Below are 15,889 nucleotides of genomic sequence, written 5' to 3'. Positions count from 1 at the left end.
CCGTTTCATGAAATACACATTTTGTTTTATTGTTAAATTTGCTTTATTTATTTTTCATATTTGTGGCAAGTCGTATTGGTTTCGACTGGCATTTTGAACATAACCAAATTGCTTGAAAAATACCTACTCGAGTGTAACCGATTGACAATTTTTCGAGAAGGTTGGTGCGGTTTAACGGGTCCCGGGGAATCCCCTATTCGCAATTACATACGAAAAAAAAAATAATTATTGCTGGGAAAACTATAAGTCCGAAATGAAAAATTTTTACAGAAATGGAAAGCTCTTTATGAGGGCTATTCGTTTCTGTTAAATTTGTAGAATTAGTTACATAAACAAAAAAAAATGAAAAGGCGTGCTATCTTTTACTTAAGTCTATTGGGTCGAGTATATCCATAGACCGCAAAAACTAGAAAAAAAATTTTGTTTAAACTTTTTTTTGTTTATGAAAATTCTTATTCAAATTTTACAGAAATGGATAGCACCTGAGGAGACCTATTCATTTCTGTTCAAATTTTGCATTTTGGACCTATAGTTTCCTAGATAATGAATTTTTTAATTTCGTGTATTACTGGGAGGAGGGGAAAACTACAAAAAATCGAAAACTTTGGGCCCTTCGTTCGGGCATTGGTTTTAGTTTTGAAGTAATAAAAACATAATATTTAGATTCCTGGTAACGCAAGGAATGTCACAATATAACTTAAAATATTAAATGTAATGATTTATAATTAAATTTTAAGTATTGAAATGTGTACAAACTACCATGAGGTGGCGCTAAAGTAGTGGCAAGTTATACTAATTTCATTGAAAACACACCGTTATTTAGTAAAATAATATTTCATTAAATAAAAAATATTAAGATGGTGAACAAGTATTGGTATTGCATTTAAAAAAACTGAAAAAATAAACAATAAACGTGTATCAAAATTTTCCATGACGGCAACGCCTAACTTAACCCTATGCCTTTGCATGAGGGAAACTGAGAAAACCAGAAATGATGAACGTCAGGCACAAGGGTCAAGCACCGTCGCTACGGCTGAGACCAGATTGCGTGAAATTCGCATTCTAGAGAGGTAGTTTGTAAGTTTCTTTCATTTTGTTGTTGTCAGTGTCACTTTGTGTTTATTTTCAATTATGCAATCGGTAGCCTATCAAATTTCCTTCAAAGTTCATTTGTTTTTTTCCCAAAATTTTTCATTTCACTTTATACAAGAAAGAAAAATGGTTCTGGGGTCGTTGTTAACACAGTTTCCTCATGAAATCAACGGTATATAAGAGTTGGCAATCCAAATATGTATTGGCGTGCGTACATCTGGTGATTACACGGTTCCACCTGGAGAGAATGTCATAATCGCGAACAAGTGTTGGAAGAGGGCGGGGATAGTGAGCGATAGGTGATATGGTAACAGTGAGCGATGCTAGTGGGCGAATTAAAGGCAAATCAAAATAAGAAGCAGAATTACGGTGAGCGATGCTAGTGGGCGAATTAAGGCAAATCAAAATAAGAAGCAAAATTACAGTGGGCAATGCTAGTGGGCGAATTAAAGGCAGTGGGAAACCAGTGTTCAAGATGACAGACTAATAGGCTGGTACCTGGTACTTGCTAGAATGTACGCACGCCTTTTTTTTCTTCTATTGCATAATTGAAATTTGTTGTTTAACGGGAATTCTTTTTTATTCAGATATTTTCGCGCTTTTGTCTCGAGAAACAATACAAGTGACATTTACTATTCATATCTGTTGTATTTCATGCTCTACAACTAAAATCTGTCATGTTCTATCTATATCCATCATCTAACATAAAAACATTTTTTTTGCATCGACAGTTTTAGTGTAGGCCTACTTTAAATAAAATTTATTCGAATGGCAGTTCGAGGAGTTGAAGTTATGAGGTAACTTCAGTCAACCCATTGAGTTGCCAGAGACGCTTTCCATGCAGTCGTGTAAGCACGTTTGTAAGCAGATGAAATTCAATTGCTGTAGTTTTCTTTCGTTTCTCCGTCTACGTTTTTTTTTTTTCGGAAAACACTGTGAAAAACGCGAATATTGATTGGTTAGGTGGCAGATGAATTTACGAGCCGCCGGGTTAATAACCTGTAGAGATGTGTCTTCAGAAATGGAATATGCAGAATGTCTTGTCTTGCAGACGCTAGACTTCTAAAAACAACTGCGCCATGAAGTGGATCAAAACCCAAAACAGTAATATCTAGCTTGCAAAGCTTGTGGCCTTATTTTAGCTGTGAAAATTTCGGAAGCACACTAAAATTTTCAATGGTTGATATAGGGAGAAGCCTGAACGTTGGATGAATATACAGATGTGCAGTCTGAGAGACTGAAGCAAGCTTATGACAGGTTCAGATCACATTTAAAAAGATTTGATTTAAATCAAAAACATTTATTTCTTTACATATCTATGTGCTGATGTATATATAGAGGGTGTTTCCCAATTATGGTGATGAACTAGATGCTGCCACCCAAATTCCATGAATTCCTATAGGAAGCTTATGAATATTCCTAAAAATAGTTTTCACTATCCGTGCCATTAAATGACTGTACTGTTAACATAAAGCCAGCATTAACCAGTGTGAAAATCTATATTAGATGAAACAAGGTATTTATGTACCACTTGCAGCCCATGCCGGTTTTAATGCTTCGGTTAACTTTGCAGCAGGGTAACCTGATCAGCCTCCTGTCTGAATGCAGTAGCAACCTGATCAATATCTGACTCATAAGTTAAAAAAAGTGGACGGATAATGCTTTGATAGATTATTGTTGACCCATTCCATGTGGTTGGGGCAAAGCAGAATACCAGGAAAGTACACTGTTGATTCAAATAATACTGTTATAATTTACTGCACCACCTCTGTATAGGTTTAGGCAATATTTTACCTTTGCTAGCCAATACAGTGGGAACCAGGTCAGTAAGATATCCGAAAAGAATTCGACCATGCCGAAGAATGCATAAACAACCCAATAGGTAAGCCACTTCGTGTCGTCATCTTTTTGTTTCGTTTCGATTGCTTTAATCGATGCATAGGAAGGATAAACGAATCCAATGAAGTTACACACTAGCTGGGCACCAAAACCAACAACTAAATAGACAGCAAGAAAGCCGATAGCGCCTTAGGGCGAAAAAAGCTATTAGGAACATTGTAATAGTCTCATATCGTAATGTTTTTCACGGTTTTACCCGGAGCGATGTAGATCCGATCCACCCCAGTATTGTTTTCGGCTATCGTCAACAAATCGTTTATCATTCCGGGTTCACTTAAAACTTTCTGAAAGCGTTGGACAAGTCGCTCCAAAACATTGGCCATTTTACTGGAGTTGGTGAACACGTAATCCACAAAATATGTCAGGTCAAGTATTGGTCGTAGTTAAAAATTTTTAAATAATATAAACATATTATGTATTTTAGAAAATCAGAGCAACAACTGTAATAACGACAAAGTTTCCAATTGGAGTCTAACTATTCAAAAGTCAACGGTTGTACACAAGGCACTGGTGGCAATAAGCTAAAAACGAAATATGCTGGAAGCAAAACTTAACTACGGATTAGGTAGTCCAGAATGATCGTCGAAGCTTTTGAAGATAGTTTAGTGTGGGGCAACGTTCGTATCGTCATCGATAAGCATACTTATCAGACCATATGTTGCTATAGGTTGAATGAAAATGCAGGAAGAGCTTATTATCTCGCCTTAAATTGGACCAAAAAGTTACTTGACCGTTTTTACAAACACCTGGCAACATGATTAATAGTGCAAGTAAAACAGGTAAAATTTATCCACTAACGATGATAATCATACTAACATGCATCATCATTCTTAATCATGTACTGTACTTGAACAAAAAAATTCATTTCGGTTCTTTTCAACTAAATTATCGATTAAATATAAAGCGGGAAGATGCAGCCGATTCAAATACAAAAGGGTGTGTACGTGCTAAAGGGAAAATGTTAACCTTGCATCTGTTTTTTTGTTTGGCTTAAGGCATATTTGTTTGTACTTTCATGTTATCTTTCATGCGAATTTCGAAACGTCTTCCGATAAAGATGATTCATGCGAGTACGGATAAAGAATAATTTTCACGCGTATGCATTAAATTGCTAGAACTCAGAATTATGTCGGTAAACTAAACAACTTAAGTGACTTATTTCTGTATTGTAAGATCAAGTTTACAAAAGACACAAAAACGGACTCATTCAAGAATTAGGAAATCTTGCACGACTAATTTTGTAAGGAATTTCAGAGCCCTAAAAGAATCGAGAAAAACATAGTAAAAGGATGACAAGACTTATTCTTCTTTGCTGTTAGCGTTCTTGACCAAGTTATGTGCTGAAAATTGAGAAAAGAAAATAAATAGTAAAAAGAGTTAATATTTAAGTTATTTAATTAGCGTATGCGATTTACTTATATCTAATCCTTGGGAAAGAAGTTTAGCAGCATTGTTTGCAGCTTCACCAACAACTTTATCCAACTTTGTATTGTATTTCAAATACCGAGGTCTGATAATTCTATGATAGATTACAGCGGATCCGTTCCACGAAACAGGAGCAAAGCACCAGACCAGCAGGATACACTAAACATGATTTCAGAATTCAGATTATTATTATTATTATTCATTGGCAACTAAGATTCAGTGCTTTTAAAGGAACTTACCTTAGCCAACCAGTACAAAGGAAACCAAGAAAGAAGGATGTCTGAAAAGAATTCAATTGTGCTCAGGAAGGCAAACACAACCCAGTAAGTAAGCCATTTTGTGTCATCATCTTTTTTGTCAGATTCAATGGCTTTCACTGAGGCATATGCAGGGTAAACAAAACCGATGGAGTTGCACAATAACTGAGCACCATAGCCAAAAGTTAAATATATTGATATGACTCCAACCAAACCTGTAAGAAGACCAAAATGAAGGAACAATACATTAGGTAAAAACAATAAAGAAATAAATAAAATTTAAATGCTACTACATACCAAGGGCAATATAGAGTCTTTTAACTCCTGTTCGTTCTTCAGCTTTGGCTAACAAATTATTGATACAGCCAGGCTCGTAGAGCACTTTCTCAAGACCTGCACGGTATTGCTCCAGGAACTGTGTCATGTTGGTGATAACTTTTGACTAGCCTGTTTCCAACAAACTGGGGAACTGTAATGAAAAGGAAAATAAGGTAGATTAGTTATCAGCTCATGAATAACTATGTAGGTGTCTTATTGTGTCACAATACAAAGAAACTGTCACTTATCTGGGCTTTCTACTAATCTTAAAAGTTTACATTTGAATGTCAATCCATAGTTTTAAGCGAAAGCAGAAGAAACAAGTCGGGCACAAAATCGGTTAGGAAGTATTGACAAAAAAATGCAGATGAGCTCCATTGCTGCAGAACCTGTTTAGCCGTTCAACGAGTTGGACGTTGATCGGTTTTTGATTTCGTTGTAAATAACTTACGGTATAGAAGAGCCGTTGGGTAGAGACGCGTTACGGGTTCCTTATTATAAAGAACTAAAAGCAAGATGTAACAGAGGAGTAACAACGCCAGCCAACAGTGAAGCGAGCAACTAGTACTGGTTTGAATAAGATAAAAAAAGTTGGTTATTTCCGGGGAGGGTTCCGACTACCGGCAGGCAGAGACATTCACCGTGTGCCAAATTTAGCAATTTAGCTCAAAAGGGCTCCGTCCTGCTGGAATTCACAGTGGAAATTTTTTTTCCATTTCCTAATAAAAAGTATGACGTTTTCATGAAGGGTTCTCACATTTTCAGTGTTGAGGAGCTAGTGGATAAATTTTGTTCACGTCATTTATTACGCGTTGCCTTCGGTGCTGTTCCACGCTTTAAAAAGAAAAACAGTACGTTTTTTTCGGCTTTTTTGGTGGTATAATTGCCCTAAATTAGGAAGTCGAATGTGAACTAATCGAACGAGGCCATTGTTACACTTGGAAATGGATTTTAAATGTGTGAGTGTGGAATGTATGGCAGTAACGAGTTGACGATCGTTGACACTTAAATTATTTTTCTCCATCTGGACGCAATCGATTCACGTCTGGCCTTTAATAAAAAAAATTGGTACACCACAAAATATAATTAATGATCTCCTAGTCTGCCAGGAGCACGAAAATTCACGGTCGATTCAACTAGGGGGTCATTTAGGAAACTGAACTAGGCCAATAACAAAAGAATGTGGGATATACCGAATCAGCCAAGCAGACGCTCAGCACCAAAACCACGACACGTTCTAGAACAAAGGAAACAATGAAATGTGTGCTGCTTACAAGTTAGCAATCCTACAAAACTTTCGATCCTGCAAACATGTCATTTCGTAGTTGCGAGTGAGATTTACACACTTTAGTGGGACAAGTATGAAGAAAAATCAAGGACCCATTTATGCAGTTAAACCTGGCTTCTAAAGATCCTGGCTTGCCTCCTGTACGTATACAAACTACTGTAATTTCAACTGTCGATCGATAAGTTTTATTGAACAACCAACAACTTTAGATTTCCCTCCTTTGTAAGCCTTTTTTTTCACTCAAGCTATTTTCATTCCAATCGGGATGACGCATGAGGAGTTGTGGACTCGGAGATGAAAAGATGAGAGTTCATGGCAAAAAAAAAATAAAAAATAACAAAAAGAGGATTTCCATACTCCTTTGCCCCAGCTTTCCTTTTTAAACGGCTGCTAAACTTCCGGAAATGAAAAATGAAAGATGGAAATTCCAGCTAAAGAAAAGAAAGTGGGCGAACGATTTTTCTTATTTTCAGTTTTTTCCCATCTCCAGGCCCCCGTATATTAATATCGTAAAAGAACGTGAATGGTGGCTAATTCATCATTGCACTTTCTTTTCTCAAAGCACATCTTTTAATGGCTTTCATCGATCGTGTGAATAAAGGTCTCTTCATACGTAATGGTCACGACGAAAGCCGTTCCTATCGTGCATTAAGAATGTAGTACATTCTGTGTACACGTCGGACTTTGAACAGTAACTCGTCTTGGGAGAAGCCAAGGCGAGAACAGACATCAAAAACCGATGCTGTGTATACATCTCGACACAAGTTTGCTTTCTAACGAACAAGAGCGAGTTTAGAAGTATGTGTAAGCGAAAGCAAAGAGTCAGGGACTTGCATTCTATATTTATGTACACATACCGTGTGTTCTGTATATTTATATTCCCGGAGCGAGTCGATGACACCATCCTTTTAAAGGATTGCAGGGCCCGGCGCATGACAGTTTCTTTGCCTTCTTCACGCACGCTTATTTCACCGGCTTTTCTTTTGAATTCTTCGATTAACTAGAGGCCGCCAGAGTAGGAAAAATAGATATGGAAAAATTTTAAGGTTCGGATGCAATTTTAACTACAACATTATTTACAAACTGTCGTCTCACGCTGTTCACACTTAAGAAATCAAGTTAATTTAACGCATGCCTTTTTTGTGTGTATTTTAACCCTTTCCGAGGGCCGTTTCTCAAGTATGCAATATTTGAAAGCATTAAGGTTTTCTTTCTAAATTTTTTGTTTCCATCTTCGAGAGGATTCGGTTCGCTTGGGTTTTTGATCAATAGCGCTGCTGTCGATCGATATAGACACGCACTGCACGGTAACATGGAAGCGACAGCATCCAGTCTGCGTCACCGACTTGCCTGTCTCGGGAGTGATTACATTGTAACAACTTTGGCCAATGAGAGAAACGAAGAGAAAGGATGGAAAAGAGTTCCTTTAAAGATTTAGCTGTCTTTTTCTTTTTAAAGGATCCTTGTATACACACGACTGCAACCTCTTGTGTACACCTTTCTACGTTCTCACTCCCGGCCTGGGCTCAGAATCGATCCGTCCCATCTTGATATATAGAATCGGGAATCTGATGAAGAATAGAGCACCAAGATGGGAGTAGTTCAGTTGTTCCTACCGTAAAGCTGTTAGCTGCTCCACTGCATTTTGAATTTGATTGTTGGTCTACTTCAAGGAGAAGGCAAAAAAGGCTCGCTAATTTGGCGATAAAATGCACCCAATTTCCAATATCTACAACAAACCAATCGAAAAGTAATGTAATAGATTACAGAAAGCATAGAATCAAATCATCATGCTACCAACTGGGAATCGGAATAATCCTGCATTGTGAGGTATATATATATATATAAGTCAGCTCATAGTATGAGCATTTGTCACTCTAATCTTCGGCAAGCACGTCGTTATTTTTCTTTGACAAGCTGACATCACGATGGGGATTTGTCTCGCCGTTTTTTTAACGACGTTCATCACCTGTCATCACGCGCGCTTTTTGCTTCATTATTCATTCGGTGTTGGTTTCCTTCATTACGATTTGGATAAACGAGAAGTATATAGGAACGCGATCCCACATCTAGATCATTATGTTTTTTATTTATGTTTCTCTATTGTTTCGTTTTTGTAGTTTTTTTTTCATGTTCTTTTCTTAACAACATCAACGTGTAATTATGACACGATATGCAGACATCAATTCTCGGTTCCACGATATAGAAGGTGGACAGGGGATAAAGAAGGGATAACGGAGATCTTAGAAATCAGGGTAAGGGATTTAATCTATATATTTAATTTCGATTTGGTAATCCGATCTAGATAGATACATTTTAAGGGGTGACATATCTTTATAGACTTGGACGCGGCTGTGAGCGAGCCATCACCCAGAGATGGGCATCAGTTGAAGAAGCGGTGCAATCCTTTGCTGCACACAATTCATTTTAGTTCGACAACGGCGATTGGATGTTGGGATGAGTCGGGACGCAAGTGCACGTCAATGTTCTCAACAAAAGCGTTCGAAGTCGGCTGTACCACTTTCGGTTGTTTCGGCCCTTCGGAACGGCAACATCTGAAATCAAGGAAAATTGCATGTCGTTCCTTATCAGATGTGCAACTGGGCAAGACAAGGAACTATCTCATCCTTATTGATTCAAATGTTAGACAACCAAAACAGAAAAAGTCCGAGCTAGACTCGTAGATTTTACTTGGAACTGATGTCTTATGCAAGACACGCACGAACTCGCAGCAACGCAGTCAACCCATTGTTTCACGCATCAAACATTTCGTACCCGTGATTTTTTTGAAGCATAATACGAAGAAAAAATATTCCTGGCGAAGGGTAAACAGCGGGAACTGATTCAACGCGATGTGTGCATAATGGGATGCAGAAATCAGCCAAGTTAGTTGATGCTAGTAACTGTTGTCCCAATCATCTGATTCAGACAGCCGGATAGCCTGTGCCGTTTCTAAAGATTAAAAAGCGACGGACGTCGTCTATTGTTGTCATCGATTGGGCTTCTTCCTGCAACGTTTAAGCCTCTACTAGCTGATACTCGTTTGTCTGGGAGTCATCTGGTATTGACCCAAGCGATAATATCAGTCAAGTCCCGTCACTTTTTTTTAGGCTGGCTGAATGATTATGTGTGAGTTCACAGTGCACGGGGCAATATTTGTATCACCCCCTTTTTCTTAGTATATACGTTGAGATGGAATCACGCAATGACAAAGAAAAAGTTTTCATCGACATGCGAGCGAAGAACTAAAAGAACTCGTATAGGAGAAAGGGGGGGGGGGGAATATTAATTGCTTTCGCTTCCAATTTCCTACGGACGGTTGATGACAACGGAGACCCAAACGTGAAACCCAATGAAAAACAAAATGAAGAATTGAAAAGTTGACTTACGTTGCAATTCAAGACTCAATTTGGCCTTCTGTTCTATCTGTTATGCGCAGGATGGTGGACATGTAGCGCGAAAACAAAAAAATTAAAGAATTTGTGTTGACAATATGCAAATTGAAGTACAGCAATTTGAAGTATACCTTGCTGGGTACGTGACCGCGTCTGAGGGCTTCATCTTGGGCTGAACGGAGCAGTTGGAGTACAAAACCCGTAGCCAAATCCATGAGCTCTTCATCATTTTTCAGGGCGTTGAGTCGGTCGAAGAGATCGCAAGTCGGATCGTGATCCGTTCCTTCACCTACATCTTCGACCGTCACTACGAACATATAAACCAAAATAATAATGTACAATGTCCAAGTGTCATCAAAACCTGGAGTGTTTACGTCTCTTTTTACAGACATCAATTCGGATCGATAAAAAGGAAGGAAAAAAAGAAAATCTTAAGCAATAAATGACGTCAATAGTGCTCTCAATTGTACATCGATGGGGATGACTAAATGCACTGCACTTGAATCATTAGGTACCTGATAACGCAGCCATTGTATCGCCTGATTGCTGTTGGCAGTCTTTTGACAATAACTCTTCCTCGACATTCGTTGCGGCGATTGGCTCTCCTTCCTGTTGTGGTGACTGGGCGTTTTCTAGAGCTGACTCGGGAGTTGGGCTCAGCATTTTGCGCTTAGAAACGGCGAACTGTTGATGATGTTCAACAAAGGTCAACATCGATGGAAACGTGTCGCTGTGAGCTCCCGAATCCATGCTCGAGTAACGTCTTCCCGAGCCGCTACGAACTGCTCGTTGATCCGATTCAACCGAAGCTGTTTGATGGGCTGCACTCGATCCTGGAACTAAACTCAAAGAGCGGCTGAACTGCACTCGTTTGATGGGTTTATCAGCATCGGTTGGCGATTGCATTTCATCCCAGATGTGATGAGAATTCGACGGTGCTGGTTCAACAGCGGGAGCGGCTTCCTCGGGAGTGGGTTGATTATTTATTTGGTTGGCCGTGATGAATGGATCCTCAGCTGTTTCCACTTCGTCGACAGCTTCCGGGGTTCGTTGGGTCTCACTGCGCGGAATTTGAGTGACGGCACTGATTTGACTCATTTCGTCGCAGTCGGACGATTCCTCCGACTCACCGGCCGTCTTCAATCCATCGTCTTCAACCGGACTCGCATCGCTCAATTGGATTACGTAAGTGCCTGTCCCTTCGGCGGGTAACGTCGTTAACTCTGGATGGCCGGAAGAAGCCTCTAATTCGATAGGATCAGCTTGCATGCCGGAATCAGTGAAATTCGTTTTGTTTTCCACGTGATGTTTGCGCTGTTTATGTTTTTTCTCCTCCTTATAGCGGAAGCTGTACGTCTTGGGACTAGCTGACGGTGGCTCATCTTCCACAACCTCCGGATCCCAAATATCAATCATTCCGACGACATCCGGGACGGGCGATGTGACTCGAATGGTTGGCGTTGGCGGTGGCGTTCCGGTGCTCGTCGATCGGCTGCCGTACGTAACTCGCTGATGACCCCCGGATGATGAAGATGACATCGATTGGCTCTTACCATGACGGAAGGAATAGGAGTGTGACATGCTTGGGAATGTGTCAAAGCTTTATCTAAACGAAAGAAAAACATCATCAACAGGCTGCAGATTTTAACAAAAAAGCAATTCGAACGTTTACCTATTCCCTGTCGGTAGCGAGCAGCGTGACATGGGAACGAAGTGTTAAACCACCCGGTCACCCTTTCTAGGTTCGTAACACTGTGAATTGAAGATGGCAAAGTTTCGGAAGACGAGCGGATAAAGTGGGAGGTAGTGGCTGCTGCTCTTGCAGTTATCTGGGCGGGCGCAACAGCGTTAACGTCGTGCGCAGCCGTTAACCATCCTTTTTTGTCATCATGAGTTGCTCATAGGGAGACCTGTTGCTAGACGTACACACAGATTCATTGGACGTTAAATCTTATCTCCTTTCCAATAAAGGAATAACATGCGTGTAAGACTCTCGAACCGTTTATGTTATGTAGTATAATTAACTGGTATTGTTTTTGCTAGGTCTGCAGTTGGCCCAGCACTCAGCTAAACAAAACATTGCGCTGTGGAAAATGTCGATCCGACTAATGGAACAACATGGGAGTTCGGTCACGTAAATTGGTCAACAACAAGAACCCTTTGACCAGCATTGGTCAAACAACTTGGTCGGCCTGGTCCGTGCTATTTCTCTTAATCTTAACTGGGAAAAAAGGTAATTGCCCCGGTGTACGTGTAGGTCCTGGAAACGCGCGTTTTCATCCTGCTTCTGGATAAGACGTTTAATATTGATTTTGTACATTAGACTGCATTCATCTTAAAGAAAACGGTGCGGCCCAACCCGTTCCCATTCGTCTAACACACGCCGCGTTTTAATCCGCTTGCTGCAATCACTGGAAGACCACCAATTTTACAGTTGTATAAAGATATTGCCCGTATCAACGAAAACAGGGCGATAAGCTATAAACGAAGTGGGAATGCACTTTCATTTGCCAACGTTTATAAACATCCGAAAAGCAGAACTTATCATTTCAATGGCTAACTTATCTTGATTGCGTTCGTTGTTCCGGTCGACTGCGCTTCGGGGTAACGTCCACCCTCCTTTTTTTTTATTCCCTCTCCAGTGACAATCACTATGGCCGTTATTTTTCTTTTTCTAGTTACCATTGGCTCCCCCCTTTGTGTAGCATATCCATCACCTTCTGTCCCAAGTTCTTTTCTCGTCCGCGTGTGGCCAGCAACAGTCGTGGAGAAGTGATCAACAACACAAAGCCAAGAAGGTCATTCGACCGTGATATTCTATAGCGTGCAGTAAGTCGCCATGATAGAAAAATCGATAATTAGCTTTTTTTTCAGAGTAAATTTGACGCTGTGCAGAGTCCTCAACAACGAATCAAGAGAAGAGGAGTGAAACCGGTAAAGAAAAGAGGGGACGATCCTCGCCGTTGCACGGTTACGCCCAAAAAATCAATACACCTAGCGCGCCCGTTGTGCATTCTTGCCCAGGTGTGTTCCATATAGGCTACCCCTTTATGCAAGCCCGCTGTTTTATTCCCTATCGTCTCGATGTCAAAAAACTGGGAAAGAGACAAAAATAGAAGCGAGATCAAGAATATAAAGGCAAAATGAGATGGCGGCCAGCCCGGCTTTTGACGTTCTTACTAACACAAAAGAAATCTAATCCTCGCCAGTGGGGGGGTTCGTTGGAGTATAACGAAGACCCTTCCCCTTCGGTCGCACTCTCTGAAATGAAGCGAACCTAGTGAGGTGATAACAAAGGATAAGGTCAATGATTGGCTTTGATAAACGAAGTTTAGTCTGAACAGTTTATTATGTAGAAGCTCAGAGACTGCAAACTGTCACCTGCTCGGATCGGCTCCATAGCCAATTTTCAACGCACATCGATTTGCATGATAATGGTTGTTGATTTCATCGTGCAAATGCTTCGTTATTCGATAATCTTCTGTCCCCATTTTCTTTATCTAACAAATACATTTCGTTTGCCTCGAGGGAAATTTGAAGACGACCGTCTTGAGACAGAAAAAAAGCATTTCGGGATGGACTATATCTAATCAGTTCCAAAAAGGCGAAATATTATTATTTTTTTTTTCAGCGTGCCAAGGCGTTTGCGTATTCCTACACGCCCGAAATCTAATTTACTGCTTCCAGTAGTCCTATTGGCTTCCGGCAGTCGATTCGTTTGACTGTGCGCGCGTTTCCTTCCTTCCCAGCCTCCCCTTTCTGATCTGTTGCACATTTCATGAGAAGCCCAGTTTGGCGATAGGAAGACTGAATTTATACATTCTATTGTGGTACATATATAGATATTCTATTATCTTGATAACCGGCCAGGCATGAACAAACCATATTTCTTTTAAAGAACTCAAAACACAATAATATTTTATTTTCTTGTAAAACAACCGATAACAAACGAAAAAAAAATGAGGCAGCTCCAGGCTTTCCACAGGATGGATTTTAAATACAGTCATCCCATTAGGGGCTGAACGGAGGCACTCGTTGGATAGTGCACTTAAGCATGACGACACCTGGGATGCAAGAGGAGTTATAAGACGCTTTCAGAAATAGCACCGGAGCACGTTCGTGTGTAAGCGTGTTACCTGAAGGATTGACGTCAACACGTATTGCCTGATCTTTTGAGAGAAAACCGATGTCTTTGTGGTCGTTGAGTTCGCGAACGTGGTAGCCCTCCTCTGAATCTAAACCTAATTCACGTAACGGAACAGTTACTTGCGACGGTGTACCATCTACACGTCGATTAAGGACGACCACGGCCCACGAAAATTTTTTCCCGTTCATTGGTAATACTGGTTTGGTCCAGATTTCCACGCCCTGCTTCTAAAAATGGCACAACCCCACCCCAGAAAAAAAAACAGGTAAGGAGAGAAAGAGTTTAAATTTGATGTACATTTCCGGTAATCAATTTCAATGAACTTACTTTGTAAATTCTTCGTCCTTGGACTCCCAACGGGTCCTGATTTACAGCGATAATTTCACTGTTTTGCAAGATCGCTTTGAATTCAGGGCGTATGGTTCTTAAATCGACTGACATCAGTAGCGGAGAAGCCATGATGGCCCACATGCACATCTGAGCGCGGCTCTGTTCGTAACTCAAACCAAAGTTTCCAATAATCAACTGTGGAAGATTATCGTAAAAATTACTTTAGTTTCATCTTTTGTTAAAACCAATAAAACTGTTACCATGTCCGGGTCATTCCAATGTCCAGGTCCGGCGAGAGGAATCAACGTTTCTTGGTTATCTCCGTAATAATCAATAATAGAAGTAACGCTTTGCCAGGAATCCTACCAAGTACAATTGACGACATAACTTCTAACTTGTAACTGTAAAAACATGTCCACAAAAATACCTGAATATCTTCGAAGTTACGCCACAGGTGACAGATATTACTGATGGTTTTATAATCGGGCTAAATGGAAACGACAATATCAGCATAGTAAGATGAAAAAATATATAAAACACACCTCCATTTTGTTTATCAATTGATAGAATGGCCAGGAACATGAATATATCATCGGACGTTCAGTTCGATTTAGGAAATATCCAAATTCAGGATACCCTGGAACATGTGAAAAGAATAATAGGTCAGTTCGAACACGAAGCATTCAACACATTACCGTTACCTTTATCCATTTGAGATGGAAAGGAATAGCACCCATCTAATTTAACATAATCAACTTGCCAGTCTGCAAATGTCTGAGCATCCAATTCCATGTGGTTTAATATACCCTGCATTGAATGAAACAAAATGAGACAATAAATAAGCGATAACAAATAAACAATTTTTTTCACCGGATAGCCGGCGCAAGTGTAGTTGCCGTAATCTTCGTAAATTCCGAATTTCAATCCACGAGAATGTATCTATTGGATAGCACACAAAAACTTCTAAACTCCGATGGCTTTAGTTAACGAGAAAATTTGTTTTACATAATTGGACAGTGCGCGAATGCCGCTCGGAAACCGGAGAGGATCAGGTCTCAGCCTCCCATCGGAACCTCTTTTCTTATCCAACCAGCAGTCATCCAAACTGATTAAGTTATAACCAGCTTTAACATAGCCCTCTGAGACCATAAGATCAGCCATCTCCATAAATAATCTCTCACTAAAATTGATTAGAAACTCAATATTTATTTCTGAATTTAACACACATGGTATGAATAAATGCCATACCTGATACAATGCTTTGGGTCATTTTCACAGTCAGTGTTGCATCTAAATCTCTGCCATGCTAGCCATCCCATGGGTGGACTTAGTGCTAAGCCATTGTCTAGGCAGTAGCACAATGATAAAATATTAAGTAGCACTAAGCTACAAAACGATTTTTTGATAAATATCTCCATTAAATTCCTACAAATTGCGCGAAGGGTAAACCACTTCCAAACGTTGAAATAAAAGGTGAATGCTATTGTTTCTTGAATTAACAGGGAAGAGCGATGCACAATTAAGTATCATGAAATATACCCTTTGCTAGAGTATAGTTGCGGATAATAATCAATGACTTTGGCGGAGAAGCTCGGAACAACCGCCTTAGTGAAAATGAACCCAATATCCAGCAACGATAGTTTGGTACTAACTTCCTGTTTTATGTTTCGGACCATAACTGACACTTGCTTTTGTTGTGTTTTGTCAGTGCTGATCTGCTCAACAGATGGTGCCATTG

The 15,889-nt window shown here is 40.0% G+C and overlaps 4 protein-coding genes and 2 long non-coding RNA genes across 8 annotated transcripts; 2 read left to right on the top strand and 4 right to left on the bottom strand.

The window, feature by feature from the left end:
• Positions 1 to 2,115: 2,115 nt before the first annotated feature.
• LOC132087923 (uncharacterized) lies at positions 2,116 to 3,113 on the top strand. 2 transcript variants are annotated; one of them, XR_009420881.1, is made up of 4 exons: positions 2,116 to 2,196; positions 2,282 to 2,349; positions 2,431 to 2,608; positions 2,666 to 3,113. It is a non-coding gene; the product is annotated as an uncharacterized LOC132087923 (long non-coding RNA). The 2 variants fall into 2 exon arrangements; XR_009420880.1 differs by having other exon boundaries at positions 2,129 to 2,349.
• LOC130695051 (receptor expression-enhancing protein 5-like) lies at positions 2,404 to 3,463 on the bottom strand. Its single transcript, XM_057518165.2, has 4 exons — positions 3,188 to 3,463; positions 2,887 to 3,119; positions 2,621 to 2,818; positions 2,404 to 2,552 (listed from the first exon to the last, which is right to left on the bottom strand). Exons 1-3 carry the CDS (start codon positions 3,312 to 3,314, stop codon positions 2,654 to 2,656), a joined length of 525 nt encoding a protein of 174 aa, XP_057374148.1. The 5' UTR covers positions 3,315 to 3,463; the 3' UTR covers positions 2,404 to 2,552; positions 2,621 to 2,653.
• A 674-nt stretch (positions 3,464 to 4,137) lies between these two features.
• Positions 4,138 to 5,606, bottom strand: LOC130695050 (receptor expression-enhancing protein 5-like). Its single transcript, XM_057518164.2, has 5 exons — positions 5,443 to 5,606; positions 4,971 to 5,142; positions 4,656 to 4,888; positions 4,407 to 4,575; positions 4,138 to 4,331 (listed from the first exon to the last, which is right to left on the bottom strand). The coding sequence occupies exons 2-5, from the start codon at positions 5,095 to 5,097 to the stop codon at positions 4,291 to 4,293; spliced, it is 570 nt and encodes a 189-aa protein (XP_057374147.1). The 5' UTR covers positions 5,098 to 5,142; positions 5,443 to 5,606; the 3' UTR covers positions 4,138 to 4,290.
• Positions 5,607 to 8,383: 2,777 nt separating this feature from the next.
• LOC130695052 (uncharacterized) lies at positions 8,384 to 11,255 on the bottom strand. Its single transcript, XM_057518167.2, has 4 exons — positions 10,190 to 11,255; positions 9,806 to 9,981; positions 9,669 to 9,705; positions 8,384 to 8,834 (listed from the first exon to the last, which is right to left on the bottom strand). The coding sequence occupies exons 1-4, from the start codon at positions 11,253 to 11,255 to the stop codon at positions 8,707 to 8,709; spliced, it is 1,407 nt and encodes a 468-aa protein (XP_057374150.1). The 3' UTR covers positions 8,384 to 8,706.
• Positions 8,400 to 13,120, top strand: LOC132087903 (uncharacterized). Of its 2 annotated transcripts, XR_009420867.1 has the most exons (6): positions 8,400 to 8,534; positions 8,620 to 8,764; positions 11,017 to 11,658; positions 11,718 to 11,907; positions 11,998 to 12,278; positions 12,353 to 13,120. It is a non-coding gene; the product is annotated as an uncharacterized LOC132087903 (long non-coding RNA). The 2 variants fall into 2 exon arrangements; XR_009420866.1 differs by lacking the exons at positions 8,400 to 8,534; positions 8,620 to 8,764 and adding an exon at positions 10,723 to 10,859.
• Positions 13,121 to 13,575: 455 nt separating this feature from the next.
• On the bottom strand, positions 13,576 to 15,796 carry LOC130695047 (alpha-N-acetylgalactosaminidase-like). The gene is made up of 10 exons (XM_057518159.2): positions 15,400 to 15,796; positions 15,157 to 15,331; positions 15,022 to 15,090; positions 14,853 to 14,958; positions 14,694 to 14,788; positions 14,579 to 14,638; positions 14,412 to 14,513; positions 14,149 to 14,346; positions 13,811 to 14,048; positions 13,576 to 13,738 (listed from the first exon to the last, which is right to left on the bottom strand). The coding sequence occupies exons 1-10, from the start codon at positions 15,567 to 15,569 to the stop codon at positions 13,686 to 13,688; spliced, it is 1,266 nt and encodes a 421-aa protein (XP_057374142.1). The 5' UTR covers positions 15,570 to 15,796; the 3' UTR covers positions 13,576 to 13,685.
• Between the last annotated feature and the right edge of the window lie 93 nt (positions 15,797 to 15,889).

The sequence above is a fragment of the Daphnia carinata genome, chromosome 4 (assembly GCF_022539665.2).
Source record: "Daphnia carinata strain CSIRO-1 chromosome 4, CSIRO_AGI_Dcar_HiC_V3, whole genome shotgun sequence".
Classification (NCBI taxonomy): Eukaryota; Metazoa; Arthropoda; class Branchiopoda; order Diplostraca; family Daphniidae; genus Daphnia; species Daphnia carinata.
The sequence above is the reverse complement of the archived record's forward strand: the minus strand, read 5'-3'. Positions and strand labels throughout refer to the sequence as shown.